Source organism: Schistocerca americana, chromosome 2 (genome assembly GCF_021461395.2).
Source record: "Schistocerca americana isolate TAMUIC-IGC-003095 chromosome 2, iqSchAmer2.1, whole genome shotgun sequence".
Taxonomy (NCBI): Eukaryota; Metazoa; Arthropoda; class Insecta; order Orthoptera; family Acrididae; genus Schistocerca; species Schistocerca americana.
In genome coordinates this window covers 796,335,145-796,356,789 of record NC_060120.1, presented here as the reverse complement: position 1 = coordinate 796,356,789, position 21,645 = coordinate 796,335,145, and the positions used below count along the sequence as shown (strand labels likewise).

At 46.8% G+C, this 21,645-nt stretch overlaps 1 protein-coding gene across 1 annotated transcript in view; it reads right to left on the bottom strand.

Moving 5' to 3' along the window:
* Window positions 1–329: 329 nt before the first annotated feature.
* Window positions 330–21,645, bottom strand: part of LOC124594439 (limulus clotting factor C-like) — a 109,768-nt gene continuing 88,452 nt past the window's right edge. The window contains exons 6-7 of the mRNA XM_047132813.1: window positions 16,696–16,844; window positions 330–477 (exon numbers count right to left, since the gene is read on the bottom strand). Coding sequence (XP_046988769.1) covers window positions 430–477; window positions 16,696–16,844 — 197 coding nt within the window. The 3' untranslated portion in view covers window positions 330–429. The remainder of the gene's footprint in view (window positions 478–16,695; window positions 16,845–21,645) is intronic.

Below are 21,645 nucleotides of genomic sequence, written 5' to 3'. Positions count from 1 at the left end.
AGGAGAACTGATGTCCATGTACACTCACTAGTTTATTTAAGCAATCTTAGGTGAAGGAGTATTTTTTCTCTAATGTTCGGATTTTTGTTAAAGACGCAAAAGCTGATACACAATTCCAACTTACAAGTTTATTTTACTCAGTGCTACATATCAGATAAGTACAAAATTTTGAGTCATTATTTGGTTTTAAAGCTCTAACAGTGTTTACTGATGATGGCACAAAGGTGCTCAAACATGTTCAGGCATATTGTCAAAAAACAGTTGTCCACATAATAGACTTAAAATTCAGTAACCAATTCTTTGGTAAATTACACTGGATGCCTCACGTATAAATTAGGTTTCATTTGTAACACTTCTCAAGCTGGAAGTTTTACCCACGGTTGTAATATCTGCAAGGATGGCAAGGCTATCCTCGTGTCTGCTGGAGAGTTAAATTGTATTCATCACGTTGTACAGCCATCGCAAATGGATGCCAACCTGCAACATACAGACATCACGTAGCGTTTTTAGTTGCACTGTTTACAAAATATACATTACTTTCATTTATGTAACAGTAGTAAGCACCCCCACATGTTTGGTCGGAGCTCACGGGGAAGTCAGAGGTTAACAATCCCAGGGAAGAGAGGGGAGTACAAGTAACTAGAATTCATGAAAGAAATAGGTTTTCGTTCCTGTCTTCATTTTTATTTTTTTTTGAGTGGCCACTGAAAAAGCAATGCAACATTTTTTTTCTGAAAGCAGTTTGGTGTTATTCAAGATTCCAACACTCCATATTATTCCCCACTGTTTTGGCTGCAAAACCTCATTGTTAAACAAACTCCTCTCAATACGGTGGCCTTAAGACGCCTTATAACGCCGTGTGACTAGGGCCTCCCGTCGGGTAGACCGTTCGCCGGGTGCAAGTCTTTCGATCTGACGCCACTTCGGCGACTTGCGCGTCGATGGAGATGAAAGGATGATGATAAGGACAACACAACACCCAGTCCCTGCGCGGAGAAAATCTCTGACCCAGCCGGGAATCGAACCCGGGCCCTCAGGATTGACATTCTGTCGCGCTGACCACTTTTTTTTTAGTCTCATTTTGCTCTATGTTGGTCGTTGAATTTGTTCGTGGCGGACGTCCGATAACACCCCTTCAGGTTCTATGTTGATCCGTTCACTCAGTTTTTTACTACAGAGGGTAGCTAACCCTCTGACCGAGCACGTTGAGCTACCGTGCCGGCACCCCGCTCAGCGACTGGGGGCGGACAAAACGCCTTATGGGAGCTCCTGTATGCCAGCATGGTACCACTGAGCCGGCAGGTTTCGGAATCAATTTCTTGCTGCATCAATAACGTTCCCATCATGCACGTATCTCTTCCAGACAGATGGAAGTCAGAAGTCGAGATATCCAGGCTGTAGGGTGGACGAGGAAGAACACTCCAATTAAGTTTTGTGAACTCCTTTCAGGTAAGCAGACTTGTATGTGAGGCCTTGCGTTGTCACGGAGAAGGAGAAGTTCGTTTACATTTTTGTGACAATGAACACCCTCAAGTCGTTACTTCAGTTTTCTGAGGGTAGCAAAATACACTTCGGGATTGACCGTTACACCATGAGGGGGGGGGGGGGGGGCGGCATAAAACAGAATAACTTTAGGTCGCAGAAGACGGTTGTTATGATTTTATCGGCTGAGGGTGTGGCTTTGAACCTTTTCTTCGAGGGAGAGATGCTACCACACCACTCCATTAATTGGCGTCCGGTTCGAGGTGATGCACCCATGTTTCATCGCCTGTGATGATGATCGACAAAAATTTGTCACGATTAGCCTTGTAACGTGCAAGCAACTCCGCACAGATGGTTCTTCGTTGCCCTTTATAGTCTCCTCCTAGACAGCAAGGACAAGCATGTCAGCATTACTAACAGAGAAGTGTAGTTGAGCAGCGAGGTGTTTGATTGTGATCCGTCGATCACCTCGAAAGAGAGTGCCAACCGGGGGTCACAGCTGTGTGTGGCCAGCCGCCACGCGATAGATCAGACATGTTGCAGCAAACATGCTGCGATGATGACAGATGCCTCGTCCAACGACCTATCTGCCAGGTCGTAGACATTCTCCTAACGTCTATGAATATCTGGTTTTCTTAATCACCCTGCTTGGAATGCACTGTGTTACAGATGCCATTTTGAAGTCTATGTAGCGCCTAGCGGGGCGCCTATCAGAAATTCATGAACTATAGGGGCTATTACACTACGTCCCACAACAAATTCCGCATTTTTTCAAAGGAAACAGGCGAGAAAAAATTATGCTGTATTACTTACTGAACACCCTTCGTATATTATAACGTTTCGATTGTGTAGCAATTTTCAAGCAACTGCATACGGATCAGAAAAACGTAATTAGCATAAAAGATGCAAAGTAACTATTAGTAACAGTCAACAGAATAAAAAGAACACTTACAATATGTAACCCGTGTAATACATATGCTTTGGATTACAGCCATTAAATTTCATGGGCAGTGTGCAGTTTGCCTGATATGCAATAAAGTAAAATTAAAATTAAACACTGTGCAAGTACAGGCAAAAATAGTACATAGGCATTAGATGAAAACGTGATATAATGAAACAATTTAAGGTATTACCGACCTCGAGAACTGTACCCATGATATCCAGTTTTGTGCAAACAGTAGCACACAGTCAATCCATTTAATAGTGTGTGCTTACCTCCATTCTGATGACCCTTAAATTTACCTACTACTGGTTTGCCATCTGAATTATTGATATTCATAAAACTGCTGCACTTTTCTCTAAAAATTTATCTGTACTGTAGGCTGCTTCTACATTTCCCACAAGCATTCATACTTCTGGAGTCTTCCGTCTGTCTTCTGACCATTCCTGCTTTCTCTCAATCCCATTTTTCCTTTCGCCTGCTTCATTTACTTTATTTTTATACACTGAACAGCTAAAGAAACTGGTACACCTGCCTAATATCGTGTAGGGCCCTAGCGAGCATGCAGAAGTGCCACAACACGACGTGGCATGGATTGCACTAATGTCTGAAGTAGTGCTGGAGTGAACTGACACCATGAATCGTGCAGGACTGTCCATAAATCCGGAAGAGTAGGAGGGGGTGGAGATCTCTTCTGGACATCATGTTGCAAGGCATCCCAGATATGCTCAATAATGTTCATGTCTGGGAAGTTTGGTGGTCATCGGAAGTGTTTAAACTCAGAATAGTATTCCTGGAGCCACTCCATGGCAATTATGGACGTGTGAGATGTTGCATTGTCCTGTTGGAATTGTCCGAGTCCGTCAGAATGCACAATGGACTTGAATGGATGCAGGTGACCAGACAGGATGCTTATGTACGTGTCACCTGTCAGAGTCGCATCTAGACGTATCAGGGGTCCCATATCACTCCAACTGCACACGCCCCACACCATTACAGAGCCTCCACAACCTTGAACAGTTCCCTGCTGACATCCAGGGTACATGGATTCATGACGTTGTCTCCATATCAATACACGTCCATCCGCTCGATACAATTTGAAACGAGACTCATCCGAACAGGCAACATGTTTCCAGTCATCCAAAGTCCAATGTCGGTATTGACGGACCCAGGCGAGGCGTAAGGCTGTGTGTCGTGTAGTCATTAAGGATACACGAGTGGGCCTTCGGATCCGAAAGCCCATATCGATGATATTGTGTTGAATGGTTCGCACACTGACACTTGCAGATGGCCCGGCATTAAAATCTGCAGCAATTTACGAAAGGGTTGCACTTCTATAAGGTTGAACGATTCTCTTCAAATCTTGCAGCATCTTTTTCCGACCGCAGCGATGTCGGGTATTTGATGTTTGATTGTATCCCTGATATTCGTGGTACACTCGCGAAGTGGAAGTACGGGAAAATCTCCACTTCATCGCTACGTCGGAGATGGTGTGTCCCATCGCTCATGCGGCGACTGTTTCACCACGTTCAAACTCACTTGAATCTTGATAACCTGCCATTGTACCAGTAGTAACCGATCTAATAATTGCGCCAGACACTTCCTGTCTTATATAGGTGCTGCCGACCGCAGCGCCTACTCTGCCAGTTTACGTATCTCTGAATCTGAATACGCATCCCTATACAAGGTTTTTTTTTTTTTTTTTTTTTTGGCGCTTCAGTGTATTTCTCTCTTTATCAATTAAATTCTATGTCTCTTGTTATCCAACGACAGGACTTATCTTTTTACGTGTTTGACCCTCAGCTGCATTAACTATATAGTCTCTCTTCAGTTACAAGTGGAGAGAACCAAAACAGGCGATGATGAATTAATAAAACTGGGTGGCAATATGATTAGTATGGTAAAGAAGTCACTCATTCCTGTTATGTAAAAGCGCTGTTACGTGAAAGGGCTGCTCGAGTGTTTTGGATACCCGCCAGCTCGGAAGACATCGAAGTAATTCAGAAGCGTGATAGTACACACATCAAAAAAAGTTTTGCATCACGTGGGGTCCCAGAACTCCTGAGATAGACGTTGACTGTGGATATTGCATCACAGACACAGCCCCTTTGACTGTTGAGAGATGTCACTAAACCCGCCCAAAGATGTAAACAACCATGCGTAAGCAGCGACCATTAGACGGAGGGGATCCGACAGCCGATCAGTTCCAATCAGTCCACCAGGAAGAACGTACACGGCTCGTGATGTCTGCAGTTCAACCATGCCTAGATGGTCAATACCGCGGTTCGATCGCGTCCGCATTGTTACTTTGTGCCAGGAAGAGCTCTCAACAAGGTGAGTGTCCAGGTGTATCGGAGTGAGCCAAAGCGATGTTGTTCGGACATGGAGGAGATACAAAGAGACAGGAAATGTCGATGACATGCCTCTCTCAGGCCGCCCAAGGACTATTACTGCAGTGGATGACCGTTACCTACGGATTATGGCTCGGAGGAACCGTGACAGCAACGCCACCATGTTGAATAATGCTTCTCGTGCAGCCACAGCACGTCAGGTTACAACTCAAACTGTGCCCAATAGGCTGCATGATGCGCAACTTCACTCCCGACGTCCATGGTGAGGCCCATCTTTGCAACCACGACACCATGCAGCACGGTACAAATGGGCCCAACAACATGCCGTATGGACCACTCAGGATTGGCATCGCGTTCTCTCCACCGATGAGTGTCGCATATGACTTCAACCAGACAATCGGATGAGACGTGTTTGGAGGCAACCGGGTCAGGCTGAACGCCTTAGACACACTGTCCAGCGAGTGCAGCAAGGTGTGGGTTCCCTGCTGTTTTGCGGTGGCTTCATGTGGGGCCGACGTACGCGCTGGTGGTCATGGATGGCGCCGTAACGGTTGTACGACACGTGAATGCCATCCTCCGACCTATAGTGAAACCATATCGCTAGCATATTCGCGAGGCATTCGTCTTCACGCACGACAATTCGCGCCCCAATCGTGCACATCTTGTGAATGACTTGCTTCAGGATAACGACATCGCTCGACTACAGTGGCCAGCATGTTCTCCAGACAGAATTCCTATCGAACATGCCTGGGATAGATTGAAAAGGGCTTTTTATGGACGACGTGAGCCACCAACGACTCTTCTTTTTTTTGTGGTTTTAGGGCGCACAACTTCAGTGGTCATTAGCGCCCTGACTACGTTAAGAATGCACCGCGAGGCACAAGTTTAAAACAACAACTAAAAGGGAAAACACGATAAAAGACAGACTGACAGGCATAGGATTAAAAAACAGCATCATCAAATGTCCTTAGAGAGGTTTGTCAAACTGATAAAACGAAGAACGCGAGCAGCTGCTCGTGGGTCATCCGCTAAAATGGGATCTAGAGTACATGGCATGTTAAGATCTAGACGCAGAGTGTTAAAATCCGGACAGGACATTAAAATGTGGCGGACCGTCAGCAATTGCCCACATGGGCAGAACGGGGCCGGCGCAGCCGTCAGCAGATGGCGATGGCTGAACCGGCAGTGTCCAATGCGTAACCGGGCCAAAACGACCTCCTCCCGCCGAGAAGGGCGGGAGGAGGACGTCCAAGCCGCGTTGAAGAGGTTTCAAGGCTCGAAGCTTGTTGTCTGTAAGTGCAGCCCAATCGGCATGCCACAGCGATAAAATGCGCCGACAAATTACCCTGCTACAATCCGACGAAGGGACACAACAAGAAGCTGTCCGAGGCTCGAGGACCGCAGCCTTGGCCGCGGCATCTGCAGCTTCGTTCCCAGGGATACCGACATGGCCAGGGACCCACATAAAGCTAACCGGAGAACCGACGTCCACCAGCTGCTGAAGAGAGCGTTGGATCCGGTGCACGAAAGGGTGAACCGGATACGGATCACTGAGGCTCTGGATGGCGCTCAGGGAATCGGAGCAGATGACATAAGCAGAATGTCGGTGGCGGCAGATGTAAAGAACAGCCTGGTAGAGGGCAAAGAGCTCAGCTGTGAAGACCGAACAATGGCCATGGAGCCGGTATTTGAAACTTTGTGCCCCGACAATAAAAGAACACCCGACCCCGTCATTGGTCTTTGAGCCATCTGTATAAATGAAGGTCATATTGATGAACTTCGAAGTTCATAAAACGGGAGTGGTAGACCGAACCGGGGGGTAACCTCTTTTGGGAGCGAGCTGAGGTCAAGGTGAACGCGGACCTGAGCCTGGAGCCAAGGTGACGTGTGGCTCTCGCCCACTCGAAAGGTTGCAGGGAGTGAAAAATTAAGGTGTTGAAGGAGGCGACGAAAGCGAACTCCAGGGGGTAGCAGAGCAGAGACATACAACCCGTATTGACGGTCGAGAGAATCGTCAAAAAAGGAACGATAAGACGGGTGGTCGGGCATTGACAGTAGCCGACAGGCATACCGACAAAGCAGTATATCGCACCGGTAGGTGAGTGGCAATTCGCCAGCGTCAGCATGAAGACTCTCTACGGGACTAGTATAAAACGCTCCGATCGCAAGTCGTAAACCCCGATGTTGTATGGAATTGAGGCAGCATAAGATGGATGGCCGTGCAGTGGAGCATACGAAGCTCCCATAATCCAGCTTGGAGCGGACGATCGACCGATATAGACGAAGCAGGACGGTTCGATCCGCTCCCCACGACATACCACTGAGAACACGGAGGACATTTAAAGAACGGGTACAACGGGCAGCCAAATATGACACATGTGGAGACCAGCTAAGTTTCCTGTCAAATGTAAGACCGAAAAATTTTGTTGTCTCCACGATTGGGAGAGCAACGGGACCGAGTCGTAAGGACGGTGGGAGAAACTCTTTGTAGCGCCAGAAGTTAATACAGACCGTCTTCTCGGCAGAAAAACGGAAGCCATTGGCGACACTCCAGGAGTAAAGACGGTCAAGAGAGCGCTGAAGACAGCGCTCCAGGACACGTGTACACTGCGCGCTGCAATAGATGGTAAAATCGTCCACGAAAAGGGAGCCTGATACATCAGCTGGGAGGCAATCCATTATTGGATTGATCGCGATGGCGAAGAGAGCGACGCTCAAAACTGAGCCCTGTGGCACCCCATTCTCCTGGCGAAAGGTGTCTGACAGGACAGAACCCACACGTACCCTGAACTGTCGATCCATTAAAAAGGAACGAATAAAAAGAGGGAGGCGACCGCGAAGGCCCCATGTATGCATGGTGCGGAGAATGCCCGCCCTCCAACAGGTGTCGTAAGCCTTCTCCTAATCAAAGAACACAGCCGCGGTCGGGCGCTTCTGCAAGAAGTTATTCATAATGAAGGTCGACAAGGTAACCAGATGGTCAACAGCAGAGCGGCGCCTACGAAATCCACATTGTACATTGGTAAGTAGGCGTCGAGACTCGAGCAGCCAAACCAATCGAGAGTTAACCATTCGCTCCATCACTTTACAGACACAGCTGGTAAGCAAGATGGGTCGATAACTGGAAGGCAAGTGCTTGTCCTTCCCCGGCTTAGGAATCGGGACAACAATAGACTCGCGCCAGCATGCGGGAACATGTCCCTCAATCCAGATGCGATTGTAAGTACGAAGAAGAAAACCTTTACCCGCAGGAGAAAGGTTCTTCAGCATCTGAATATGAATAGAATCAGGCCCTGGAGCGGAGGACCGTGATCGGCCAAGTGCGTTTTCGAGTTCCCGCATGGTGAATGGGGCATTATAACTTTCACGATTCGAGGAGCGGAAGTTAGGTGGCCTAGCCTCCTCTGCCTGTTTGCGGGGGAGGAAGGCAGGGTGGTAATGAGCGGAGCTCGAAACCTCGGCGAAAAAGCGGCCGAAGGCATTGGAGACATCCTCAGGGGCCACAAGGACGTCATTCGCGACCGTCAAGCCAGAAACTGGTGAGTGGACCTTAGTGCCAGATAGCCGGCGCAGGCTACCCCAGACAACAGAAGGAGTAAAACTGTTGAAGGTGCTTGTGAAAGCAGCCCAGCTGGCTTTCTTGCTTTCTTTAATAATACGACGACACTGTGCACGTAATCGTTTATAATTGATACACTTCGCCACTGTAGGGTGGCGTTTAAAGGTGTGTAAAGCACGTCGACGAGCACGTAAAGCGTCTCTACATGCTGCGGTCCACCAGGGGACCGGTACGCGACGTGGAGAAGAAGTAGGGTGAGGGATGGAATATTCAGCAGCAGCGAGAATGACTTCCGTGAGGTGTGCGACCTGACGATCGCAGCTTGTGAAGGTTTGATCCTGAAAGGTCGCCCTGGAAGAGAAGAGCCCCCAGTCTGCTTTGGAGATGGTCCAACTAGATGAGCACGGAGAGGGGGTATGCTGCAGGAGATGGATAACACACGGGAAGTGGTCGCTCGAATATGTATCAGAAAGTGCATACCACTCAAACCAGCGTGCAAGTTGGGGAGTACATATAGAGAGGTCTAAATGGGAATAGGTGTGAGATGTGTCCGAAAGAAAAGTAGGGGCGCCAGTATTGAGGCAGACAAGATTGAGCTGGTTGAAAAGGTCTGCTAACAGGGAGCCCCTCGGGCAGAATGCTGGAGAGCCCGAAAGGGGATGGTGGGCATTGAAGTCGCCAGTTAACAAAAATGGTGCAGATAGCTGAGCAATAAGTTGCATCATGTCTGCCCTGGTAACGGCAGATGACGATGGAGTGTAAATGGTACAAACGGAAAATGTAAAAGTGGGGAGAGTAATGCGGATGGCAACTGCCTGCAGGCCGGTGTGCAACGTGATGGGATCGTAGTAAATATCATCCCGGACCAGCAACATAACCCCTCCATGAGCCGGGATACCTACCACAGGGGGTAGGTCAAAACGCACAGAGGTGTAGTGTGCCAAGGCAATTTGATCGCATGGGCGTAGCTTCGTTTCCTGGAGGGCTACGACGAGCGGACGGTGCAAGCGGAGCAGCAACTTCAAGTCCTCTCGGTTGGAGCGAATGCTGCGAATATTCCAGTGAATAAGTGCCATCGTAAGAAGAAAAGGAAGATGAAAGAAGGGGTCACCTCGAAGGCCGCTGAGGGCCTGGCTTCGATCGAGCACTGCCGCCGCTATCAGTAGGCGGACAGTCATCGTCCATTGGATCTATAGGTTCATCGGCCATCTTGGGAAGATGGTCGGGAGGGGGAGCTTCCTCCGCCGCTGAACGGCCAGATGTTCGGCTACCAGCGGTGCGGCCAGGCGAAACGGATGACGGCCTGGGGCGGCAACCGCTGGGTGGCGCAGGAGAAGAAATGCGCCGTGGCGGAGGAGGAGAACTGTGCTTCCTATGAGCCTTCTTGGAAGGACGTTTGGTGGAAGTACCGGTCGAAGGCTGGGAGGTCGAGGCACGTAGGAAGTCTGCACGGGACGGTTCCTTCTTGAAGGCCCGTGCATCAGACTTCTGGGTCTTTGTCTTAGCAGAAGCTGATGAAGGGGCTGGTGTCTGTGGGGTGATGGGACGAAGAGGAGACGTCGACCGCGCGATCTTAGCACTGGCCGAACGGACGACCGTGGTGCTGAAGGTCAGATCACATGTCTGGGTTGCCACCTCCCTGGTAGTCCGAGGAGAGGCGAGGACAGTACTGCATTTCCCCGCTGGGAGCAGCGTGGGCTTCCTACTAGCCAATAGCTTGCGAGCAGCCGAGGTGGACACTTTCTCTTTGACCCGAATTTCTTGGATACAGCGTTTTTCCTTATAGACAGGACAGTCGCGGGAGGATGCGGCATGGTCGCCCTGATAGTTCACACAACGAGGAGACGGAGGTGGACAGTCACCCTCATGGGCATCCCTGCCACAAGTGACACATTTAGCCGCATTGGAACAAGACTGTCGAGTGTGATTGAAACGCTGACACTGGTAGCAGCGCGTAGGTGTCGGGACATAGGGGCGAACAGAAATAACCTCGTAGCCCGCCTTGATGCGCGATGGCAGCTTAACACTATCGAAGGTCAAGAAAAGTGTCCGGGTCGGTACAAGGTCATTGTTGACCTTTTTCATGACCCTATGGACAGCCGTCACGCCCTGCTCAGCGAGGAAAGATTGAATCTCCTCGTCAGTCAATCCGTCGAGGGAGCTAGTATAGACTACACCACGAGACGAATTCAAAGTTCGGTGAGCCTCCACCTGGACAGGGAACGTGTACAGGAGTGTGGCCCGAAGCAGTTTTTGTGCCTGAAAGGCGCTCTCAGTTTCTAGCAATAAGGTACCGTTACGCAACCTGGTACAAGATTTGACAGATCCAGCTATGGCATCTACGCCCTTCTGGATAACGAAAGGGTTGACAGAGGAAAAATCCTTTCCGTCCTCAGATCGAGAAACGACGAGGAACTGTGGGGCAGGCGGTAGTACTTTTGTCACTGGTGGCTGGTCATGTTTCCGTTTTTGGGCAGAAGTCGAGAGAGATGGAGTGAAATCCATTGCGGAGGAATCCTGCATGATTGCCAGCGTCTCCGATGGCGCGCTCCTTCCTTGTGGGGACCCTCTCAGAGGGCACTCCCGCCTTAGGTGAATGTTTACACCTCAGGTCACACCTCCCGAGAAACAGATGGAGGGACCAATCGGCATGGTCAGAAGGTATCAGCTCAGGCAATCACCCCTCCCTGGGCCTGGCCTTTACCAGGGGGTACGTGCGTGCCTTACATGTCTACCCAGGGCGGGGAATTACGCGTTACCCCGTCACTGGCTACGCGTGCGAACGTGTGGGTCGGCCTTCAGGCACGCACAGGGAGGAAGGAAGAAGAGGAAAAAGAAGAGAGAGGGGGGGAGAGAGGACAGACTGTCTCAAACGCCGAGGCGGAGACCAGAGAAGGCATGGAGAAGAAGGCAAGGAGAAGAAGGCAATGAGAAGGCAATGAGAAGGCAAGGAGAAGAAGGCAATGAGAAGAAGGCAAGGAGAAGAAGGCAAGGAGAAGAAGGCAAGGAGAAGAAGGCAAGGAGAAGAAGGCAAGGAGGAGAAGGCAAGGAGGAGAAGGCAAGGAGGAGAAGGCAAGGAGGAGAAGGCAAGGAGGAGAAGGCAAGGAGGAGAAGGCAAGGAGGAGAAGGCAAGGAGGAGAAGGCAAGGAGGAGAAGGCAAGGAGGAGAAGGCAAGGAGGAGAAGGCAAGGAGAAGAAGGCAAGGAGGAGAAGGCAAGGAGGAGAAGGCAAGGAGGAGAAGGCAAGGAGGAGAAGGCAAGGAGGAGAAGGCAAGGAGGAGAAGGCAAGGAGGAGAAGGCAAGGAGGAGAAGGCAAGGAGGAGAAGGCAAGGAGGAGAAGGCAAGGAGGAGAAGGCAAGGAGGAGAAGGCAAGGAGGAGAAGGCAAGGAGGAGAAGGCAAGGAGGAGAAGGCAAGGAGGAGAAGGCAAGGAGAAGAAGGCAAGGAGAAGAAGGCAAGGAGAAGAAGGCAAGGAGAAGAAGGCAAGGAGAAGAAGGCAAGGAGAAGAAGGCAAGGAGAAGAAGGCAAGGAGAAGAAGGCAAGGAGAAGAAGGCAAGGAGAAGAAGGCAAGGAGAAGGCAAGGAGAAGGCAAGGAGAAGGCAAGGAGAAGGCAAGGAGAAGGCAAGGAGAAGGCAAGGAGAAGGCAAGGAGAAGGCAAGGAGAAGGCAAGGAGAAGGCAAGGAGAAGGCAAGGAGAAGGCAAGGAGAAGGGAAGGAGAAGATGGCAATGAGAAGATGGCAATGAGAAGATGGCAATGAGAAGATGGCAATGAGAAGATGGCAATGAGAAGATGGCAATGAGAAGATGGCAATGAGAAGATGGCAATGAGAAGATGGCAATGAGAAGATGGCAATGAGAAGATGGCAATGAGAAGATGGCAATGAGAAGATGGCAATGAGAAGATGGCAATGAGAAGATGGCAATGAGAAGATGGCAATGAGAAGGCAAGGAGAAGGCAAGGAGAAGATGGCAATGAGAAGGCAAGGAGAAGGCAAGGAGAAGGCAAGGAGAAGAAGGCAATGAGAAGGCAAGGAAAAGAAGACAAGGGAAAGAGTAAGGAAGACAGTGAGGTGGAGAAGAGCAAAGAAAGGAACCAACCAAAGGAAGGAAGAAACGAGAAGTGAAAAAGCAAAATGACCGCAAATAGAGGTCGTGGAACCGTCCGTCTCCGGACGCAGGCGCTAACGACCCCCTTGAGGGGGTGGGACTCCTTTTAGTCGCCTCTTACGACAGGCAGGAATACTTCGGGCCTATTCTAATCCCCGGACCCGCAGGGGGACCAACCACTCTGAGGAGTCTACGTCGAATCGCCGTTGAGTGGGACAATCTGGATCAACAGTGCCTTGATGAAGTTGTGGATAGTATGCCACGACGAATACAGGCATGCATTAGTGCAAGAGGACGTGCTGCTGGGTATTAGAGGTACCGCTGTGTACAGCAATCTGGACCACCACCTCTGAAGGTCTCACTGTATGGTGGTACAACATTCAATACGCGGGTTTCGTGAGCAATAAAAAGGGAGGAAATGATGTTTATGTTGGTCTCTATTCCAATTTTCTGTACAGGTTCCGGGACTCTTTGAACCGAAGTGACGCAAACCTTTTTGTGTTGTGTATATATCCATTACTGGCAGGTTCCATCAACACACGTGTTATGGAGATGTTTCCTGAACTCAAATGAGAATACCGGTACCTGGAGGGAAGCCGTCGCAATTTTCTCTATAGACGGTTGATAAAGTTTAGGGAACAAGCATCTATACCGGCTGCGGAACGATTATACTGTTGACAACATAAATTTCCTGTAAGGATCGCGAAGACAAGATAAAAGAAATTGGGGCTCATATGTAGGTTTTTAGACAGTCGTTTTTCTCTCACTCAGTTTGCGAGTGGAATAGGAAAGGAAATGATTACTAGTAGTACGTGGTACTCTCAGCCCTACTCCATATAGTGGCTTGTGGAAGTTTGTCTGTAGATGTAGGTAGAGATGAAACAAATATTGGGCCTATGTGTTGAGCTGGAACTTTTAACGGTACGAACGAAATTTGATAAAAGATTTGTTAATTTTTTTTAGCAAAAACTTTGAAAATCGATACATCAGGTGTCAATTACAGTAGTAAGAAGCATAAAGGAATACTTTATTAAACTAAGAGTAAAACAACGACAGTGATATTCACGACTTAGTTTAAAAATGTAAAAAGTATTTGCCAATGGAAATAGAGAGCAAGAGAATCCACTACCGGTTTTCAAGCCCCAGCTGCGTGCATATCGTTGGAACACAGGGTGCGCGGGCAGAATCGAAAAGAGGCAGGTGTAAGACAGTTTCAGTAGAGCTGCAGGTGAGGAAGTCTGGCTTGCGATCGTAGTGTGTCATGTCGGGCGATGTTAAGTGGTAAAAGTGCTAAAACAGTGGTTGTTGGTGTGGAATAAGCTATGGCAGCGACATTTTTTTACTAAAGTCGTCTCTGGAAATTATGACTTTTCGAAAACAAGATTTTCCAAGGTTAATGTATGATGGAATTTTGGTACATCAGGAAAATGGCTATGGCAAGCGGCGTGGTAATGATATATTAATTCCATCTTAACTGAGCCGTGAAGAGCCCAACCATTAATCATACTGAAATCTATAAATACAGCACTACCACTGCGACATCCACTAAGGCACTTTAAAAATTCTGATCTAAGTTACTTCACTGATATTTAAAAAGCTACATTCTCCTGTCTTTGTCAATGGTCTTCACCGATTTTGTGTAAATTCAGACGATCAAAAATTCGTTAGAAACAATTTCAAGCCATTATGATACATCATAATCTCACAGCCTACATCCATCTTGATTCCAAATAAGAAAATTCCAACAAATTTTATTAAAGCAGATTAATTAGGTACTGAAGTAAAATAGTTTCAGAAACAGTAAAGTTAAATTACTCTTTCAGCTCTGGTGACGGCAAATCTTCGTAGACATAATTTTTTTTTTACACCGGGACTTGCCCGCATCTCGTGGTCGTGCGGTAGCGTTCTCGCTTCCCACGCCCGGGTTCCCGGGTTCGATTCCCGGCGGGGTCAGGGATTTTCTCTGCCTCGTGATGGCTGGGTGTTGTGTGATGTCTTTAGGTTAGTTAGGTTTAAGTAGTTCTAAGTTCTGGGGGACTGATGACCATAGCTGTTAAGTCCCATAGTGCTCAGAGCCATTTGAACCATTTTACACCGGGACTGTCGTGAGGTAAGATAAGAACCAGTCTTCTGAGATGCAGGTAAAACTACAAGGTGAAGCGACTGTACAGTGTGTTTCCCCCTCACAATGTGTCGAAATAAGTACAAATAAAGCCGTGATATCCAAATGTCGCTTTGGAGAGAGATCCATAATAAATTAGCTCTTGGTTCAAATGGCTCTAAGCACTATGGGACTTAACATCTGAGGTCATCAGTCCCCTAGACTTAGAATTACTTAAACCTAACTAACCTAAGGACATCACACATCCATGTCTGAGGCAGGATTTTAACCTGCGACCGTAGCAGCAGCGCGGTTCAAAAAATGTTCAACTGTGTGTGAAATCTTATGGGACTTAACTGCTAAGGTCATCAGTCCCAAAGCTTACACACTACTTAACCTAAATTATCCTAAGGACAAACACACACACCCATGCCCGAGGGAGGACTCGAACCTGCCGGGACCAGCCGCACAGTCCATGACTCCAGCGCCTTTGACCGCTCGGCTAATCCCGAGCAGCGCGGTTCCGGACTGAAGCACCTAGAACCGCTTGGCAACAGCGGCCGGCTAATAAATTAGCAGCCTTAAAATAAAAATTTACGTTCTGTTAGCTTAAGAATGGCCACAAATAATTAAAAATCCTTTAAGTCAGTATAAAATTAATAGTTTTTAAGTGCAGAGTAAAAGCTAATGCTTAATTGAGCGATAAAGCTTACGGTTCACTGGGAGAAGCCGTTTTTTTTACTTTTTATGATGTGGCGGAGGACATGTCTCCCTAATAGCTCCGTCGCCACAGAAAGCGGTCAGCGCCAGAAATTCTCTGAACTCCGTAAGTCGCCGAATCAAGTTTCCTCCAGTGACAAACTACTATTCTACATCCATCAAATATTCCGTAAACACAGCTTTCGTATTAGCTAAAAATTGCGATTTTCGTGGTTAAAAAGAAATACTTTCATTGGACCGAAAATTTTCAAAAAGTTCGATTACACGCAATTTGTGTACTTTAACAATTTATGCGAATCGGTGACATTTTACAGTCAGTGGGTTCAGTTGCGAACTGGTCAGTGTACCTTTTCTTTTTTTGTCATATATTGGAGAATTCGATACAAATTAGTTCAGAAAAAGATCAAATGCTATCGAATTTTTAATTTTGCATCTACTATAATTTTGATATCATAACCAAAATGATCTTGCATTTTACAGACAGAAATAAAAAATGAGGTTAACAGAAGATCTGGTTTCAGAAATCATAATTATTTTTCACATTTCCTGTTTAATTCGAAATTGTCATTGCATTCAAAATCGTGAATGTCTTCCCATAACTTGTTCTGAGTAATAATTTACAGTAGCTGTAAAAGGACTGTGTATTAAAATCTTTTTACATAAAATCAAAATTTTGTAAAATTTATGTACTGCGAGTTTTGCGATGTCTTTTTTCTTGAAACTTCCTGATAGATTAAAACTATGTGCCGGGCCGAGACTCGAACTCGGGACTTTGCCTTTCGTGGGCAAGTGCTCTAAGTCCCGAGTTCGAGTCTCGGCCCGGCACACAGTTTTAATCTGCCAGGAAGTTTCATATCAGCGCACACTCCGCTGTAGAGTGAAAATTTCATTCTAGTCTTTTTTCTTGTTTACCACTGCGCATCTAGTCATTCGAGGAAGTATCTTGTGAATGGTTGAATTGTGAAATTTTGCATTGGCAATGGAGGAAATCTTTTGTTAGCAGTGGTAGATTGGAGAATTAGTGAAGTTGTGCACGTTTTAAACATGAGTTACTAGTTTAATTATAAAAATAAGAGAACCCGAAGCTAATACAGTACCGAAGCGTAATTTTAATTTATGCCAGCCAGGGCTACGAGTATAAGGAAGTCTACAATGAATTGCTTCGTCAGGACTTAAGTTAAAGGATTTTTTAATGTTTTCATTTGATTGCTACGTGATTATAACATTTCTCCATGGTCTTCATTGGTGTTCAAAACTGGAGACAATAATCTGGAAAGGTGTGCACTTGGCTCTTCGTAACATTATTTGTGGTTAATTCCTCAATAAGTGAAAATTTCAGACATGTTAAAAGGAGATGGATGTTGGAGTGTGCATACAAAACACTGCCTGCAAAATGTTTTCTGAGTGAGACGTGCTGACTCGGCTGTTCCCGCTCTCACCTTGGTGAAGATGGTGTAGAAGTGCGGGTCGCAGAGCGAGGTGCCGCGCCGCCGCGGGCTGATGCTGACGACGCCTTGCAGGTACCAGGCACCCTCGTCCGTCTGGAACACCAGCCCGCCCCCGCTGTCGCCGTTGCAGACGCCACTGCCTGCGGTAAACGGAGCAGTGCATAACCTCACAAGGAACTCCTCGAGTGCGAGTTCGAAAAATACCAACGATTTTCATGGCATTCTAGGCCCCACATATTGTCTGCCACGCAACCACAATATTAACTGCTAATGGTAACAGTTATGTTGAAGAAAGAAATAAAGCCAAACAGATAATTGCAGCATCCAAAAAGAAATCTTGGGAAGACTTTGGGAACAGGTTGGAGACTTTGGGTCAAGCTGCTGGAAAACCTTTCTGGAGTGTAATTAGCAGTCTTCGAAAGGGGGGGGGGGGGGGGGGTAAGAAGGAAATGACAAGTATTTTGGACAGGTCAGGAAAAGTGCTGGTGAATCCTGTTGGTGCCTTGGGCAGATTGAGGGAATATTTCAAAGAGTTGCTCAATGCAGGTAAAAATACGATCAGTAATGTTTCAGATTTCTATGTAAAATGGGATAGAAATGATGATGGAAATAGGATCACATTTGAGGAAGTGGAGAAAATGGTCAATAGATTGCAGTGCAATAAAGCGGCAGGATGAAATTAAGTCGGAACTCATCAAATACAGTGGAATGTCAGGTCTTAAATGGCTACACAGGATAATTGAAATGGCGTGGGAGTCGGGACAGGTTCCATCAGACTGGACGAAAGCAGTGATCACACCAATCTTTAAACATGGAAACAGAAAAGATTGTAACAACTACAGAGGTATCTCTTTAATCAGCGTTGTGGGTAAAATCTCCTCATATTTTGTTGAAAGGAAAGTGCGAGTATTAGTTGAGGACAAACTGAATGAAAATCAGTGTGGGTTGAAGCCTCTTAGAGGTTGTCAGGACCAGATCTTTAGCTTACGGCAAATAATGGAGAAGCGTTACGAGTGGAATAGGGAATTGTATCTATGCTTTATAGATCTAGAAAAGGCATATGACCGGGTTCCTAGGAGGAAGTTATTGTCTGTTCTACGAGATTATGGAATAGGAGGCAAACTTTTGCAAGCAATTAAAGGTCTTTACATGGATAGTCAGGCAGCAGTTAGAGTTGACGGTAAATTGAGTTCATGGTTCAGAGTAGTTTCAGGGGTAAGACAAGGCTGCAACCTGTCTCCACTGTTGTTCATATTATTTATGGATCATATGTTGAAAACAATAGACTGGCTGGGTGAGATTAAGATATGTGAACACAAAATAAGCAGTCTCGCACATGCGGATGACTTAGTTGTGATGGCAGATTCGATTGAAAGTTTCCGAAGTAATATTTCAGAGCTAGATCAGAAACGTAAGGACTATGGTAAGAAGATTAGCATCTCCAAAACTAAAGTAATGTCAGTGGGAAGGAGACATAAACGGATTGCGTGCCAAATAGGAGGAACAAAGTTAGAACACGTGGACGGTTTCAAGTAGTTAGGATGCATATTCTCACAGGATGGCAACTAGTGAAAGAACTGGAAGCGAGGTGTAGCAAAACGTAGCAGTGAGCGCTCAGCTACGATCTACTCTTGTGCAAGAAGGAAGTCAGTACCAAGACTAAATTATCTGTGCATCGTTCAATCTTTCGACCAATTTTGTTGTATGAGAGCGAAAGCTGGGTGGATTCAGGTTACCTTATCAATAAGGTTGAGAATACGGATATGAAAGTAGCTAGGATCATTGCAGGTACTAGTTGATGGGAACAATGGCAGGAGGGTGTCCACAATGAGGAAATCGGAGAAAAACTGGGAATGAACTCTATAGATGTAGCAGTCAGGGCGAACAGGCTTAGATGGTGGGGTCATGTTACACGTATGGGAGAAGCAAGGTTACCTAAGAGACTCATGGTTTCAGTAGTAGAGGGTAGGAGGAGTCGGGGTAGACCAAGGAGAAGGTACCTGGATTCAGTTAAGAATGATTTTGAAGTAATAGGCGTAACATAAGAAGAGGCACCAATGTTAGCACTGAACAGGGGATCATGGAGGAATTTTATAAGGGGGACTATGCTCCAGACTGAACGCTGAAAGGCAAAATCAGTCTTAAATGATGATGGTGGTGGTGGTGGTGGTGGTGGTGGTGGTGGTGGCAGCAGCTGGCGGGACTGAAAGTATCCAATAGCGAGCGCCGCATGAGGCTACGGAGCAAAGTTGAACTGTTCAGTCGATGAACAACTCACAAAAGTGATTCAGTACTAGAGTTGTTGATACAAAACAGAGCAATGGGAACGATAAGCAAAGCAAACACTGCATTATATCTACAACAGCAATTGCCGAAGTTGACACTTCCTCGTAACGTAACACAAGGAATATTTCAGAGTGAGAAAGAAGTGGTAGATGAACTATTAGCGTTTCTACAAGATGACTCAGTGGAATGGTGTCGTACAATCACAACTGTACAGATAACGTACATGAGGAGTACAATGATGATACGTGCTTAAAAAGTGAAAGCGATACTAATACTGAAACAGATGTCGTGCCATGTTCGTCATCAAGGACAGTCATAATCCAAGGAGCGGGTACTCAACATACACTACTGTCCATTAATATTGCTACACCAAGAAGAAATGCAGATGATAAACGGGTATTCATTGGACAAATATATTATACTAGAACTGACATGTGATTACATTTTCTCGCAATTTGGGTGCATAGATCCTTAGAAATCAGTACCCAGAACAACCACCTCTGGACGTAATAACGGCCTTGATACGCCTGGGCGTTGAGTCAAACAGAGCTTGGATGGCGTGTACAGGTACAGCTGCCCATGCAGCTTCAACACCATACCACAGTTCATCAAGAGTAGTGACTGGCGTATTGTGACGAGCCAGTTGCTCGGCCACCATTGACCAGACGTTTTCAGTTGGTGAGAGATCTGGAGCATGTGCTGGCCAGGGCAGCAGTCGAACATTTTCTGTATCCAGAGAGGTCCGTACAGGACATGCAACATGCGGTCGTGCATTAGCCTGCTGAGATGTAGGGTTTCGCAGGGATCGAATGTAGGGTAGAGCCACGGGTCGTAACATCTGAAATGTAACGTGCACTGTTCAAAGTGCTCTCACTTCTAACAAGAGGTGACCGAGACGTGTAACCAATGGCTCCCCATTCCATCACGCCAGGTGATACGCCATTATGACGATGACGAATACACGCTTCCAATGTGCGTTCACCGCGATGTCGCCAAACATGGATGCGACCATCATGATTCTGTAAACAGAACCTGCATTCATCCGAAAAAATGACGTTTTGCCATTCGTGCACCCAGGTTCGTCGTTGAGTACACCATCGCAGGCGCTCCTGTCTGATCAGCGTCAAGGGTAGCCGCAGCCATGGTCTCCGAGCTGATAGTCCATGCTGCTGCAAACGTCGTCGAACTGTTCGTGCAGATGGTTGTTGTCTTGCAAACGTCTCCATCTGTTGATTCAGGGATCGAGACGTGGCTGCGTGATCCGTTACAGCCATGTGGATAAGATGCCTGTCATCTCGACTGCTAGTGATACGAGGCCGTTGGGATCCAGCACTGCGTTGCATATTACCCTCCTGAAGCCACCGATTCCATATTCTGCTAACAGTCATTGGATCTCGACCAACGCGAGCAGCAATGTCGCGATACGATAAACCGCAATCGCGATAGGCTACAACCCGACCTTTATGAAAGTCGGAAACGTGATGGTACACATTTCGCCTCCTGACACGAGGCATCACAACAACGTTTCACCAGGCAACGCCGGTCAACTGCTGTTTGTGTATGAGAAACCGGTTGGAAACTTTCCTCATGTCAGCACGTTATAGGTGTTGCCACCGGCGCCATCCTTGTGTGAATAATCTGAAAAGCTAATCATTTGTATATCACAGCATCTTCATGTCGGTTAAATTTCGCGTCTATAGCACGTCCTCTTCGTGGTGTAGCAATTTTAATGGCCAGTAGTGTAATTACGTGCATGGAAGATCAACCGCTGCATAGTGAAAAAAATTATAAACAGACTTCGAATAACGATACAGCAATATAACTGTCTAGTGCATAAGGAAAACTACGGATATTTAAGGCAGGACAAGATGCTCTCCTTACAGAAAGTAGTCTTTGCGCGTTTCAAGGATGCTCGATGCAATTTACAACGTGTGCATGATAATGACCTACTACATTATGCACATCAGACTGCGCGCGACATAGATTACAGTGATTTCAAGGGAAGCAGTGGGTGGTGCATAATTTCAAACAGCGCTACAAAATTGGAAGCCGTAAGATGACGAAATTTCAAACAAAGCGTCAACTTGATACACAGCAAATTGCGGAATCGGTCTGAAAGTTTGTAGATGAGGTAAACAGCTTTACCCGATCGTTTAGTAAGGAATTTGTTCTGAACTCTGACCAATCGGGATTTGAAGAGGAAATGCATATTAAAGAGGAACCCTGGAAGTTTTCAAGATCAAATAACTTCAATGCCTTAATGCACTTTTATGCAATTATGCTAACGGTTAATCTGTATCTTGGCTGAATATTTATTTACTGTACTGCGGGAAGTTGGTAGTGTTTTGCCCCCTATGATTCATTCTTCTGTGTGTGATGTCGCAAAGACAGCAGAGAATATTTACGTCACAGCACGCAAGAATAGGAAGACTATAATTACGGTGTGACCTCTGCTTTTGGCCAATACCCGATGCTAACTGTTAATATGAATGTTTATTGCACTGTGTGAAGTTGGAAGAGCTCTGCCCTCTACAGTTCTTTCTCGTTTGCACGATCTCACATGGGCTGAAGGGAATAATCAGGTCACAGCAAGCAAGAATCGGAAATGTGAGTACGAGAATTACAACTATGGTATGATCACTGCTTTTGGCCAAT